The 16,008-nt window shown below is 45.9% G+C and overlaps 1 protein-coding gene across 2 annotated transcripts in view; it reads left to right on the top strand.

Annotated features, from left to right (window-relative positions):
• PTPA (protein phosphatase 2 phosphatase activator) overlaps window positions 1-16,008 on the top strand; it is a 108,799-nt gene that overhangs the window by 76,406 nt on the left and 16,385 nt on the right. For both annotated transcript variants that reach the window (XM_063936483.1, XM_063936482.1), the window contains exon 9: window positions 1,078-1,185. In XM_063936483.1, coding sequence (XP_063792553.1) covers window positions 1,078-1,185 — 108 coding nt within the window. The remainder of the gene's footprint in view (window positions 1-1,077; window positions 1,186-16,008) is intronic.

Genomic DNA, 16,008 nt, shown 5'->3' with positions numbered 1-16,008 from the left:
TTGCATAATATGTAACCATAAAGTAAAAAACCCCTAGTTCCTTGCTGCATATGAACTGGTGTTGTCTGACAAATGAATTTCTCACTACTATCTCCTTTTAAAAGTAATTACTCGTTGGTGAACTAGTCACCGAGATCTGTTCTGTCCAGCGCTGTTCCATGGCTTGGAAACCCAGTGCTTTGTGACACTCAATCCAATTTAGTTGCTTGTTACTTCGATCCAGGTAATCAAAGTTCCTCCCGAGCACAGCCGGGCCAGTATGCTTTGTGTGGAGGAGTTCGGGTCAGGGGATGGCTATTACTGCTCTGTACTGCAGAACTGTCAGCGTCGCATTAGGAGACTCAGGAAGGAAACTGGCAGCTACACCAGGAAGCATCATGGGGAAACCAGGGACTTAGTAATACTGGAAAGATTATGGCCCAGCTTCAGAGACTCCATTGCATCTTATTTTGTAAATTCTTATTTATCATACAACAGTATTGTAAAACTGCAGAGAGCCATGCTCTGCCAAATGCTTTCCCTGGCTCACTTTAGATGACGCAGATAGTTCCTGAAACCTGATCACCCACCTTTCCTGGCTATTGTAGAGAGATAAGAAGGCTTTTACATAGCACAAAGTGTTGTATCCCCGAGCTGCCAATCAGATGTGAGCATTCATTTTCTAAACTGGGCTACAACAAAGACAGCTATAATCTGATTGCTTTTACCCACAGCACACCTAAAGAAGGTTGTACCATGTGCTTTCAGCGTGTAATCTGCACAAATCAGATGTTCTCAGCCCTCGACTAAGATTTCCGAAACAAGCCATGGTTTCAGGATTTCTCTGTTGCATATTAAGTACAAAGAAAAAAAAGAATCTACAAAACTGAAGATGTTTTCAAAACATGGTACTATTAAATATGTGTTAGCAAGGGAGAATAGATGTTTTAGCAATGCCTTCATTGCAAATACGTGTACTGGTCTCTTTCTCTGGTTACTAAGCTGCCTGTCTGTTTAGAGAGGAATTCATCTGAAAACTCTGTAGTTAGGAAACTAATATGATTTTATTGTCTCAAACTATTTTTTTCTGTTTTACAGATGAAGACTGGCCCCTTCGCTGAACACTCCAATCAGCTTTGGAATATCAGCGCTGTCCCTTCGTGGGCTAAAGTCAATCAAGGCCTCATCCGCATGTACAAGGCAGAGGTGAGGCACACTAGGGCCAGATCTAATGTTTCCCAACCAGAAATACTCAGTTACAGTAGCTTGAATATTGCAGGGCTATTTGTGCACGGAATGATGTGTATTTACAGTATAATTTCTTACTCTGGAAAATGTACATGATACTATATATATATATATATCACACACACTTTGTCAGCATGTTTATTTATATAATTATTATTATTATTATTATTATTTTTATTACAGTAAAACTGAAAAATTGTTCTGCATAAGTTTACAACCCTGCTGTGGAAGCTCCAAGTTTACACAATTGAAAGATATTGCCCTAACCCAGAAGAAGGACCCCAACAGTCCAGTTTTTAAGTGTATCCATGGCTCTGCACAGACCGTTAAATACAAATGACTGAGGTACTAATTACTATGGATATACTTAAAACCTGCAACCTTGAGGACCGCATTTGAGAACCTCTGCCCTAACCATTGGCTTTTAATTAGCCGCCACCTGATCCTAAAATTGCAGTACCCAAACATCCTCCTACCAACCTGATTAACCTGGAGCAAATCTGTAAGGAAGAATGGGCAATAGTCACTCACAACAGTGTGTGGACCTGCCAGAGACCGACCCCAAAAGACTTAAAGCTGTAATTATAGAGATAAGCTGTTTCTACCAAGTACCGTGCATTGGGGGTAATTCCAAGTTGATCGCAGCAGGATTTTTTTTTAGCAGTTGGGCAAAACCATGTGCACTGCAGGGGAGGCAGATATAACATGTGCAGAGAGAGTTAGATTTGGGTGTTTTTTTTTTGTTTCTGTGCAGGGTAAATACTGGCTGCTTTATTTTTACACTGCAAATTAGATTGCAGATTGAACACACCCCACCCAAATCTAACTCTCTCTGCACATGTTAAATCTGCCTCCCCTGCAGTGCACATGGTTTTGCCCAATTGCTAACAAAAATCCTGCTGCGATCAACTTGGAATTACCCCCCATTGGTGGAATACTTATGTAGGCAGCACTTCTCAGTTTAAGTTTTTAAAAAAAAAAAACAGATCAGTAAATCGTGAATTATTACCTTGGAAATTTAGTCTACTAATTCCAAATATAATCTACATGGGTGTGGAATAACAGACCTACAGGTTTTATACAGACAGTCAGTAGGGCAACCCCATATGGTCTACATGAAAAAAGGTAGACAGTATAAAAGGTTAACGTGAAAATTGTCGACACATAAAAAGATTGACACAAGTTTTTAAAGTTTTTGGGGATGTCATTTTGTATGTTTCATCACCTGTGACCACAATTAGAGTAAAGGTGTACCCTTACCGGCCAAGTTGCGCTCACCACGCTTCGGGCACGGTGACTCACTGCACTCGCCAATCATTACTATTCCCAGTCGTTGTCCACGTGGATGGAAGTTGAAGTAAAAGTTGGGGGAAAAACTTGTGTCGACTATTTGTGTTTTGACCATTGTCATGTTGACCTTAGATACAGTCAAAACTTTTACCTGTCGACCTTTTGATCATGTTGTCCTATTGACTGTTTAACCATTGACTGGAACCCACATACATATAAGATATATTCGGCATAGGTGTAATTGCATTAATAATATCATTCACCATACTATTTTCTTACATTACTCCCTGTAACAGTCTCCTTTCCACCAGGTTCATGCTATTCTTTACACATTCTCCCTGTAATCCATCACACATCCTCTGGGCCCTCAGCCACTCATGTTGCCATCACTGTGCTAAAGAGCAGTGGCCATTTTCTTGTAGCATACGTCCTTCTTATTCTTCTCATTGATTTCTCCATGGTGGGTGAGGACTGATGACATCATCACAGTGTTGCACATGCCCAGCCTCAGGGAGATTACTAGGCTCTTCAGGGAGTCAGGAAGATCACCACTGTTTAGGGCATTTCTCTGATATGAGAGCCAGTAAGTATGATTTACAACCCTCTTTTTCTGGGCTTTATATAATCGGAAAGGTAGATAATGTAGGTATATGCAACATATAAATGCATTTTACTTAATGTATGCTTGACTAAGCTCAGAGCATCTTATTGTATTCCTGCTCTGCTTCTACGAAATTTCCCCGGATGTATAGCCAATTATAACATCTCAACGTTAACAGCAGCACAGAGAATTTCAGGAGCTAAGTGTGCTGACTTTGCAGGAGACTGTGGTTGGTTTGTCTACTTGTGTGGCTGACTAATACCCCTTTTCCACCTGTCCTGAGTTATAACGGGCGTAGCCCAGGTCAAAGTTTAGTGGGGAAGTGTCAGATCAAAATGTCCCAGGTCGCGTTATAGGGGAATCTGACTCTGATAGTTACCAGGTTCGAACCTGGCGACGACCCGGGTAGCCTGTGGTGTGAACGGTGTGATCTGGGTTATCTGACCCGGGTCACACTAAAAGCATACAGAGAGGTGGATCACCTTTGCTTGAAGATGATGTAATTTCCAAGCGCCGGCAGAGGGAATAACCTAGGTCCAGCCTAGGTGTGAATGGGTTATTAAGCCGCACTGACACGGCTTGAAACCGTGTTCAATCACCCATGTCGGACCCATGTCTTTCTAAGTAAGGAGAGGACTGTATTTGACAGTGTCATGGTGGGGTGGGGTGCGGGGTGCGCGGGGGGGGGGGGGGTCTTTAGAGGCTCTCTTTGAATAGGATGAGCAGGTACTTTTCTCTAATCGCACAGGATATTGATGTGAGGGTCCTGTCTAGCCCACCTGGGAAGAGTGTGATGTCTATGAATCACTCTATGAAACCAAGTTGACCTTAATTTTATTTGAAGCAGGTTTTTCATTCATCCCTTTGTTGTAATAAAGCAACAAAGAATCGGAATCCCTGATTTACTGACCTGCTAGCTTAGAGAATTGCCCGACACACAATGTAAGCCACAGAGAATGAAGATGTGGTCTTTAGTAACCACACAGAGAACCTAAAAAATGTCATATTCTGAAAGCTAACAAATATATTTTCATAAGGAAACGTACACACACTGCCCTTGCTGTGCGTTCCGTGTCTGTACTAAACCACTTTCTGCAAAGTGCCAACCACACAACCCATTAAGTAGTATTGGGACAGAGAGCTTTCACGTCCTCTGTGGTCATTGCTTCTCCTGCAATAAACATTGATATGGTTGAAAAATGTGTTTCAGCCTAGCACCGACATATGCCGACACAGTGTTCTGCATGGGCTGAGCGTGGTCAGCTCTGTGATAATAGTGTCCCTGTCGCCCCCCTGACACATTTAGAATTGTATTCGATTGCCGGCTAAATGAGCTGCACATGCACAGGTGCCAAACTGGGGAATGGTCAGCATTTGGGCCAAGATGCCCTGTCACATCCAGATCACCCCTGGGGCCTGTTAGGGTGACTGGCACGTGACCACATTTACCAGCCTGCCTGATAATGGTTATGTAGATTTAGTGGGATCGTTATCAGGCCTCGCACTGGTTTTATGTCTAAGCACGCTTACCAGGCCAAAGTCACCGTTTTGTGGCCAGCATTCTTCATTTATTCATTGGATTCATCACTTTAATTACTTAAATTAGCAACGAATCACACAATGTTTGACATAATGTCTCCCTTATTCTCTTCCACTCTTTATTATTAAACAATTAACTCAATTGCTGCTCATGGAATCTCATTATTGTCATTGATTCCAAATGTATAATCGCCGGCGGTTTCTGCATTCTTTCTGCGGGTTGGGGGATAGGGGGGGCTGCACTTCCATATGCTCATGCGTGATCCCACGCATGAGCCGCCTTCTAGGGACTGCATCAGCTGCAGCCCCTGGAAGCAGGTTAAGGCTGCTGTAATAACAGGGGCGTGGCTTCCCATTGGAGGTGCTCTCTGCTAGCCGGACCTAGGGGCAGAAAGCGCTTCCAATTAGAAGCCACTCCACTGCTACGGAATCAGTACATTAAACCGCCGGCTGGGATCCCAACCGTCAGTATATTGACAGCGAGATCCCGGCCACGGATATGCTGGTAGCTGCAGGCTTGGTGGCTTGCTGCGCTCGCCACAGGAATTATTCTCTCTCTATGAGTGTCGTGGACAGAGTCAGCCTCTTGTGCTGGAATTCAGGCGTCTGTAATTCCCCGCTAGTCGGGATTCCGGCGTCTGCATTGTGACGTCCGGGATCCCGTCTGGCGGTATGGTGACCAATTTCCGTTGTTACATCCAGTGGGACCGGGGCTCGCTTTGAGTGGCATTTGAACCAAATGAGGTAAAATCCGCCATTATAAATTTATATTCCAGACATATTCTGTGGCATTACATTTGTGAAGATAGACAAAGTGACTGGGAATATATCTTTCTCTGAAGAATTGTGTCTAGAATTTGATAACCGATAATAGAACTGATTGGCCCATCTAGTCTGCCCTAAACACATGTACATGCACACACTGGGGGGGGGAATTCAGAAAACCCTGCAGCGCAGCGTTTTTACAGATGCTGCGGGGGTTTGCTATTCAATTGAAGGATAGAAAATGGGACGTCTTTTTTCACACACCTCCAGAGCAAGTCTCATTTTTCCTAAAATCGTAACTTTCAGGAAAAACTGCTGGGACTTGCTCTGGCACCCCCCCCCCCCCAAGGACTAATTAAGCAATTGGAAGTTTCCAATTAGCTTAATTAGTCTGTAATTACTCACCTTCCGAAGCGGTGTCTTCGGCATCCAGCGTCGGGATCCGGTCCTCTGCAGCACTGGAGTATAATGGATGTGTGTGTGACACCCCCCCCCCCCCCCCTTCTCCCCTGTGCAGTGTCATCCCCCCCTCAGAGCTGGCCACTGAGAGAACTACATGTCCCAGCAGCCCCCAAGACCCCCAGCATCCCCTTCCCCAGTAGGGAAATGAAAGGGAAACCTCCGGACAGGTATTTAAAAAAAAAATTCTTTACTGATGTTGTGAGGTTTTCAGCGCTGAAAACCCTGCAACCATTCTTTTAATTGGATACCCAGGGTATCTGGAACGTACATACCTGCAGGAATCCAAAATTGGAAGCAAGGTTTTTCACCTTGCTGAACCTTGCGCCCAATTGAATTCCTCCCCTTACACACTAGGGTTAATTTTTTTTGTGTCAGGAGCCAGTTAACCTAACATTATATTATTTGGATTGTGGGAGGAAACCCACGCAAGGATGGGGAGCACATACAAACTCCTTACAGCTGAGGCCCTGGCGGGAATCACGGACGGTGTAATGGCTAGCATTACTGCCTCACAGCACTGAGGTCTTGGGTTCGATTCCCACTATGGCCCTAACTGTGTGGAGTTTGTATATTCTCCCTGTGCTTGCGTGGATTTTTCTCCCACAATCCAAAAATATACCGGTAGGTTAGCTCCAAACAAAATTAACCCTAGCATGAATGTGTGTGCATGCACGTACGGTAGGGAATATAGATTGTAAGCGCCACTGGGGCAGGGACTGATGTGAATGGGCAAATATTCTCTGTTAAACGCTGCGGAATATGTGTGCACTATATAAATAACTGGTAATAAATAAATAAAACCTATGACCTCAGTGCTGTGAGGCAGTAGCTAACCCCTACCCCATCCTTACTTCTGTGGAGACCACACGCTGCATTATCACGGCCGACACTGACTCATTCTCTCCATCATCACATCATGTGAGCAAAAATATTGTCGCTGAAATAAGACAGGATGATTGTCGGCCATGTTGGTAAGATGACCACCGTTGCCTCGCCTGTGCTGTCCTCAGAGCGTACTTACAAGCCTCGATGAGGTGAGAAGGAAAACTCTGTTTGGTCAATATTAAGGGTACATTGATGCAGAATTGGCCAGAGTCTGAGGGGGTGAGGTAGTGGATCCCATTCATGAGGTGATGACTGGTTGGACGTGGAGGTGTGAGTAAGACGAGGTTATAGAAGGGGAGGGGGATCACTGTTGGGGCACAGAGGTAGTGTATTGGAATCATGAGCAAGGTACTGGTGCAGTATGAGGATAGTGAACTGACTTGTATAGGAAAGTCATGTAGCGTAGACAGACAACAGTAAGTCCGTACACTTGGCCTCCGGAAAGGGTTAATGTTTCTGAGTTCTGTTACCACAGCAGTAATACACAGTTGTATTTAACCCCTGCAAGAGGTGAGCACATGTACTGAATAGAATTACTGAGGTGAAAAGTTCCTGGAGCACTGAATCAGACCTTCCTCCTTCTCCTCTCCCCCCCTGCCGGCTTCACATCCTGTGTAAGGTTCCACCCACATACCTCTGTAATCTGGGAGCCAGTCTCTTGGAAGTCTGTGCTGTCTCCTTCCTGCTAACCCTGTTCTGTCCCTGTCTGTACCTCCATATACAGATGGCAGCTGCTGCTGACAGTGCCGAGAAGAGCAGGTCTATCTGACCACTGCTCCACATTGGGGAGACCGGAGAGGGTTAAACACCTCATGCTGAGCTTGTATAGCCAACTTCTTACTTTACTACACAGATCTGCTGAAAATGAAAACGGCAACTTTTGTGATAGCTTGAAGCTGTAGTAATGCGCGCTCTCTCTCTGTATTGCCATTGCACACACATATTCCATAGCGCAGCACTTTACAAAGAATATTTTAGGCATTTACATCAGTTCCTGACCCGGTGGAACACACACACACACACACACTCATTTTTTTGTCAGTGGCAAGTTAACCTACCAGTATGTTTTTGGAGTGTGGGAGGAAACCCAGACAAACACGGAGAGAACATACAAACTACACACATTTGTATTACCATTTACCAAATAGTGGGGTCTTAGTCAGAAATTGATAAGCACTACGTGTGTGTGTGTGTGTGTGTGTGTGTGTGTGTGTGTGTGTATATATATATATATATATATATATACCTGTAATTCCACAGCAGATCAAGCTGTGAGCCTCCAAGCTCCTTTGGAACTACAGGTGCCAGCATACCCTGCCAGCCAAAAGTCCCAATAGCAAGTGCGGCCACAGCTGTATGCCCATAGGGTGCTCCTGTGTCGGTACATTATATATTGTTGTCCTGCACAGAGATGGGAATAGAGTGTAAGAGGGACATAGGGTGATTGTGCACAGCCCACAATAATGGAGTTTCTCCTTGGAATACATCCCACATTGTTCTGTTATCCAGTTTCCCTAACACGGTGTCTGCTGCGCTCCTCGCCCAGTGGTGCAGGGTTTGCTGGTATGAATGCTGAGGCTGTTCAGTGTTCCCTGGCACTACACGGAGCTGTGGTATTGATTTGTAACCGAGAGCTGCTTCACATTAGGAGCGCAGAAGTAGCATACTGTGCCCATGTGTGTGTCACAAACTGATAGGCCTCTTCCTTTCATCCCTTGATGTGTGTGTTCCCCTCACACCACCACCACAGACCCTCCGCCTGCTGCAAGGAGAACAGCACAGCTCTTTTAGGCTAGAAATTGTGCTCATATTTGCTCAGCCTTCGCCAGGCCCCTGGGTCTCTGGGAAGCTGAGTGAACTTTCACCCTGGCTGGAATTCCATGGGCCTGATATCCAGACACCCCCCAGCCTGCCTCATGACATCAGCGGCCGGCAGCTGCATGCCTGCGACTAAAAGCCTGGGCTAGAGGCAGGGTAGCGGAGCTTTTACAGCCCACAAGCATGCCTGACTTCTTTCTCTAGCAGGAGGCTACACATACATGGCAGATGGGACCAGCCTGGTTAACTGGAATCTGAAGCTGGATTTGTTACATAAAAAAGGACCAGATTTATCAAGCCTTGGAGAGTGATAAATTGCACAGTGATAAAGTACCAACCAATCAGCCCCCGACTGTCATTATTCAAACATAGCCTGTAACATGACAGTTAGGAGCTGATTGGCTTGTACTTTATCACAGTTCAATTTATCACTCTCCAAGGCTTGATAAATCTAGAGATGAGCGGGTACGGTTTTACTCAGATTTATCCGAATCTCCTTATTGGCTCACGTGTTTTGGTTAGCCAATAAGAAAAATCCAGAAAAAAAGAACTTGCGATAATTCTGGCGTTAAGAACCGAGTAAATCCGAAACTGCTCATCTCTAGATAAATCTGGGCCACAGTGGGAAGAAATTGGTATGTTTTTCTGCAACACCAAGAACATGTTACATTGCTGTTATTTCTATAGCACATATATTTATTTATTTATTACCAGTTATTTATATAGCGCACACATATTCTGCAGCGCTGTACAGAGAATATTTGCCCATTCACATCAGTCCCTGTCCCAGTGGAGCTTACAATCTATATTCCCTATCACATGTACACACAGACACATTCACGCTAGGGTTAATTTTTGTTGGAAGCCAATTAACCTACCAGTATATTTTTGGATTGTGGGAGGAAACCGGAGTACCCAGAGGAAACCCACGCAAGCACACTCCACGCAGTTAGGGCCATGGTGGGAATGGAACCCATGACCTTAGTGCTGTGAGGCAGTAATGCTAACCATTACACCATCCGTACTGCCCCATATATTACACAGCTCTTTACAGAGAATATTCTGTCAGTGCATTGTGGTGGGGCTTGCGGTATACATTTAATTTGCCGGCTGTCGGGATCATGGCGGTCAGGATACCGACCCCTGAATCGAGCTTACGGTCTGTGTTTGTCAGAACCCAACAACCCCCGCAATAAGTTTTCGGATTGTAGAAGGAAACCCATAAAAACACGTGGGAAACATGCAAACTCCTAGGAGGGGATTCAGTTAGGCGCACACCGCGTTCTGGATCACGATTCCACCTACACGGTAGATTTTCCTTTGCTCCCTTAGAGGTTCGCACAAAAATCTGTGACTTTGTTGCAATGCTGGGGGAATTGTATATAGCAGATATATACGCTCACCCCTGCTTCGTACCTTGCAATTGTTCTAGCCCCTAGTTTCCTAATGGACTATGGGAGTAATTCAGATCTCATCACAGAGATCAGTTTCTCAGACATGCGGAGGGACGCCCAGCACAGGGCTAGTCCGCCCCGCATGTCTGGCTCTGCCCCCCCGCATGGAGATGTCATCTCCAAGTGCAAGCAGAAGAGAAGCCCCAGCAATCACCCAGGTCCAGCCTGCGGTGTGAATAGTACCGCTTTCACATCGCTAATGCCGGATCCCACCCGGTAAAAGAAACGTGTCCTTACCGGGTGGGATCCGGCATTTGCTCCCCTCTGCTGGCTTTCCGACCCGGCAATATACCGGGTCGGTTGCCATAGCAGCGGGGGGGCGCAGCAGGGGCGGGGGTGGAGGCGGCGCTGGGAGATGAGCTCATCTCCTGCGCCGCCTCTCCCTATGCTGTGAATGGGAACCGTGTCGCATCGACGCGGCTCCCATTCACACTGCACCTGACCCGGTATTCAACCCGGGTATAATCCTTCTTTTATACCGTGTTGAATTAGCGGGTCAGGCGACCCGCTAATTCTCAGAAAGTGCTTTCACATCGCACACTGACCCGTGTCGACACGGCAATATGCCGTGTCGATACCGGGTTATTTGTGCGATGTGAAAGGGGTATTCGTTTCAAGCTGCTGTGATATGGCTGGAAACCCCGTGCTGGACCCAGGAACTTGGTGTGAAAGGGTTATTAGCCAGAATATGAGCTGCAATGCACTTGACTGCCACACTAAGGGACTGATGTGGAGTTGCATGCCTATCCGATTTAGGGCGATTCCAATTTGTCAGCTTCTCAGCTGCATCTAAATGTGCGCAACCTAATGGTAACTAGGAGTTCGTGGGTAGGGCAAGTTTAGTGCAGGCATGTAGGGAATGTAGAAAAACTGGCGTCCAGGATCCCGGCTGTCAATGTATAAACAGCGGGATCCCAGCCACCAGTACGCTGGCAGCGGGGCGAGCGCTAGAAATCCCCTTGCAGAGGGCTCCTCCTATGGGTGTCGTGGACACACACAGAGGGAGAAAAGCCTGGGGCTGTATTCCGGCGGCTTGGCATTTCATAGAGGGAGAATAAATCCTGTGGCGAGCGCAGTGTGGCATACCGGTGGTAGGGATCCCGCTGTCTGCATACTGACGGCCGGGATCCTGCCCACTGGCTTTACATACCGATCCCATATACAGATGGATCCATGTTTATGTTGGCCTTTAATAGGATTAATTGAGCCAGGTCAATCAGACTTAATCCCCTGCTGTATTGTTCTCTGTATTGTATTGCAGCTAAGAACAATAGATGAAAGGCTTATGTTAATAAACCATGGTGTGCCAAGGCGCAGCAAAGAAGTCTAGATAAATGTGGACCCATCTGTAATACAATCTGTAATACTGGTAATAAATAAAAAATGAAATTGTGCACATCTTACAAAGTATGTATGGGCTGATGACTGGCTTGTAGACAGATCTTCCAGTAGTTGTGGATGTAAATTTCTATTTCTTCCAATCTTTAAGATAGATAAATAGTGAGGATCGGAAGGAAGTGTGTATGCACGATATCGGGAAAATGAATTAACAGCTCATCTTTAGTGAGCATTGTATAGTATGTACACAGCTTTACTTTGTCTCTACTTCTTTGTTTCTTCCCATGAGCGGGGTCTTTTATTTCTTAACATTTAGCATATTCTGTTGCGCTTTACAATTAGGAAAAAAACGTAATAGAACAGTAATAAAACAAGACTGGGTAATCATAGCCACATTAAGGGGGGGCGCAGGGGATACTGTACCTCGGGGCCTCATCTGTCATGGGGCTCCTTTGCCAGAGTACACTGACATCACTAGCTCTCCCTCTTGTGCAGCAGCAGAACCGGGCAGCCAGAATGTAAGTAGGACAGTATGCAGTGCAGGCAGAGACACAGGACTATAAGGTATCATGAGCTACTAATGGAGCTTCCCGTCCAGAGGAGAGATAGGAGGGGGTAGAGAGCTGTAAGTGAACCAGGGATCCTAGCATCCCATCCAGGAACAGAACATTTTGTCCCTCCTGGAATAGGTCATGTTGGGAGGTATGTCTTAAGTGCCATGCCCTCCCCATGCTTAATCTGGCCCTGTGGGCCATAACATATAGACACAGAGGTAAGAGGGCCCTGCACGCAAGCTTACAATCTGTAGACTTTTGTACCGAAAAGGAATTATCATTTATAGAAACCAATGTAATATTTACTACACTAATATTTTCCCATAAGCAGAAGTGGGAAGAATTTGGTTTTATTTTGCAAATAAGAACATTAAATAAAAAAATCATCTTAACAAGTGAGGTAGTCCTCCCGACTTGGTCACTCTGTATTGCTCTCTAGCGTCCTTGGAAATGAGTCCTAGCTTTTCCCTCCCAGTTCCATTTTGGGACTTTAGTTCCACCGTAGCCAGGGAGACAGAATTTATCTTCTTGTGTGCTAATAGGCGCACTTCCCAAACATTCCGATTTAAGAGGGACCGTTCCGGTTTTTGGACACTGTCCCACGAGGGTCCCGATTCGGACTATCCATCTGTTGGGAGGTATGTAATAGGAATAAAAATTAAAAAAAACTGAACATGTGTTTTTGTTTTTAATTATTTCTCTAACGTCCTAGTGGATGCTGGGGACTCCGTAAGGACCATGGGGAATAGACGGGCTCCGCAGGAGACATGGGCACTTTAAGAAAGAATTTAGATTCTGGTGTGCTCTGGCTCCTCCCTCTATGTCCCTCCTCCAGACCTCAGTTAGTTTGAATCTGTGCCCGGACGAGCTGGGTGTTGTTCAGTGAGCTCTCCTGAGCTTGCTGTGAGAAAGTATTTTGTTAGGATTTTTATTTTCAGGGAGCTCTGCTGGCAACGGTCTCCCTGCATCGTGGGACAGAGGGGAGAGAAGCAGCCCTACTCTCTGAAGCTAGGTCCTGCTTCTTAGGCTACTGGACACCATTAGCTCCAGAGGGATCGTACACAGGATCTCACCCTCGTCGTCCGATCCCAGAGCCGCGCCGCCGTCCCCCTCGCAGAGCCGGAAGACAGAAGCCGGGTGAGTATGAGAAGCAAGAAGACTTCGAAATCGGTGGCAGAAGATTCCGTTCTTCACTGAGGTAACGCACAGCACTGCAGCTGTGCGCCATTGCTCCCACACACCTCACATACTCCGGTCACTGTAAGGGTGCAGGGCGCAGGGGGGGTGCCCTGGGCAGCATATGGACCTCTTTTGGAAAAAGTACACATATATACAGTTGGGCACTGTATATATGTATGAGCCCCCGCCAAGAAAATGTATATTTAAGTGGGACAGAAGCCCGCCGTCGAGGGGGCGGGGCTTCTTCCTCAGCACTCACCTGCGCCATTTTTTCTCCACAGCTCCGCTGAGAGGAAGCTCCCCAGGCTCTCCCCTGCAGATACACGGTAGAAAAGGGTAAAAAGAGAGGGGGGGCACATAATTAGGCGCAAAAATCAATATAAACAGCAGCTACTGGGTTAACATTAAGTTACTGGGTTTATATTCCTGGGTTTATAGCGCTGGGGTGTGTGCTGGCATACTCTCTCTCTGTCTCTCCAAAGGGCCTTGTGGGGGAATTGTCTTCAGATGAGCATTCCCGGAGTGTGTGGTGTGTCGGTACGTGTGTGTCGACATGTCTGAGGTAAAAGGAGGTGATGGAGCAAATGTGTGTGTGAGTGGTGTCTCCGTCGACAACGCCGACACCTGTTTGGATATGTGAAATTAAGTGCTAAGGAAAATTTATTGCACAAAAGATTGAGAACAGACAGGGAATCTACCCATGTCTGTCCCTATGTCGCAGAGACCTTCAGAGTCTCTCAATGATCACTATCCAAAATAATAGACACTGATATCGACACGGAGTCTGACTCCAGTGTCGATTACGATAATGCAAAGTTACAGCCAAAATGGCAGGAATGTATTCAATATATGATTATTGTAATAAAAAAATGTTTTGCATATCACTGATGACTCATCTGTCCCTGACACAAGGGTACACATGTTTAAGGGGAAGAAAGCTGAGGTAAATTTCCCTCCTCTCATGAAGAAAAAGAGCGGGAATCTCCAGACAAGAAGCTGCAGCTTCCCACAAAGAATTCTCAGGGAGTATCCTTTCCCTACTAGGGCCAGGATACGATGGGAATCTTCCCCTAGGGTGTCACGTTTGCCCAAAAGGTAGCGCTGACTTAACAGCTATCCTCAGGGATCCTGCAGATAGCATGCAGTAAAAGTACTTTGAAGTCCATTTACACACTTTCTGGTACACTACTCAGACCGGCGATTGTGTCGGCATGGGTTTATAGCGCTGTAGCAGCGTGGACAGATACCTTATCAGCAGAGATTGAGAACCTAATATGTATATATATATATATATATATGTATGTGTGTGTGTGTGTGTGTGTGTGTGTGTGTGTGTGTATATATATATATATATATATATATATATATATATATATATATATATATATATATATATATATATATATAAGATGCTGTATTAGATATATATATATATATATATATATATATATATATATATAAAACATGCCCACAGAGACATTAGTCTACTGGGTTCTAGAGTCAACGCTATGTCGATTTCTGCTTGACGTGCCCTGTGGAACATGCAATGGACAGGTGATGCCGACTTAAGAGGCATATGGAAGGTTTACCTTACAAGGCTGAGGATTGTGTGGAGAAGGGATCTCGGACCTGGTCTCCACAGCTATAGCTGGTAATTCTGATATTTTGCCTTATATTCCAGCACAGCCTAGGAAAGCATGACATTATCAAATGCAGTCCTTTCGATCACAAAGAAACAAGAAAGTCCGAGGTGCGTCCTTTCTTGCCAGAGGCAGGGGCAGAGGAAAGAAGCTGCACAACACAGCTAGTTCCCAGGAACAGAAGTCCTCCCCGGCCTCTACAAAATCCACCGCATGTCGCTGGGGCTCCACAGGCGGAGCTAGGCCCGGTGGGGGCACGTCTTTGAAATTTCAGCCACAAGTGGGTTCACTCCCTGTTGGATCCCTGGGCAATAGATATTGTGTCTCAGGGATACAAGCTGGACTTCGAGGAGATGCCCCCTCACCGACGGCCCTGCCGGCTTCCCCCCACGAGAGGGAAATAGTGTTAACTGCAATTCACAAATTGTATCTTCCACAGGTGGTGGTCAAGGTTCCCCTCCTTCAACAAGGAGGGGGTTATTATTCGACCATGTTGTAGTCCCGAAACCGGACGGTTCGGTCAGACTCATATTGAATTTAAAATCCCTGAACATATACTTGAAAAGGTTCAAGTTCAAGATGGAATCGCTGAGAGCGGTCGTCGCAAGCCTGGAAGGGGGAGATTTTATGGTGTCTCTGGACATAAAGGATGCATACCTTCATGTCCCCATTTATCCATCTCATCAGGCGTACCTCAGATTTGTGGTACAGGATTGTCATTACCAAATTCAGACGTTGCCGTTTGGTCTCTCCACGGCACCGAGAATATTTACCAAGGTAATGGCGGAAATGATGGTACTCCTGCGGAAGCAAGGGGTCGCAATTATCCCATAATTGGACGATCTCCTCATAAAAGTTGCTGATCAGCGTAGCACTTTCTCTGGAAGTGTAACGGCAACACGGCTGGATTCTAAATATTCCAAAGTCGCAGTTGGTTCCTACGGCTCGTCTGCCTTTCCTAGGCATGATTCTAGACACAGACCAGAAAAGGGTTTATCTCCCGATAGAGACAGCTCAGGAGCTCATGACACTGGTCAGGAACCTATTAAAACCAAAACAGGTGTCAGTGCATCACTGCACTCGAGTCCTGGGAAGGATGGTGGCATCATACGAGGTCATTCCCTTCGGCAGGTTCCATGCGAGGACCTTTCAATGGGACTTACTGGACAAGTGGTCCGGATCACATCTTCAGATGCATCAGTTAATCACCCTATCCCCCAGGGCCAGGGTGTCTCTCCTGTGGTGGCTGCAGAATG

This window comes from Pseudophryne corroboree, chromosome 8 (genome assembly GCF_028390025.1).
Source record: "Pseudophryne corroboree isolate aPseCor3 chromosome 8, aPseCor3.hap2, whole genome shotgun sequence".
Classification (NCBI taxonomy): Eukaryota; Metazoa; Chordata; class Amphibia; order Anura; family Myobatrachidae; genus Pseudophryne; species Pseudophryne corroboree.
Note: the sequence above shows the minus strand (reverse complement) of the source record. Positions and strands in the feature narration are given on the sequence as shown.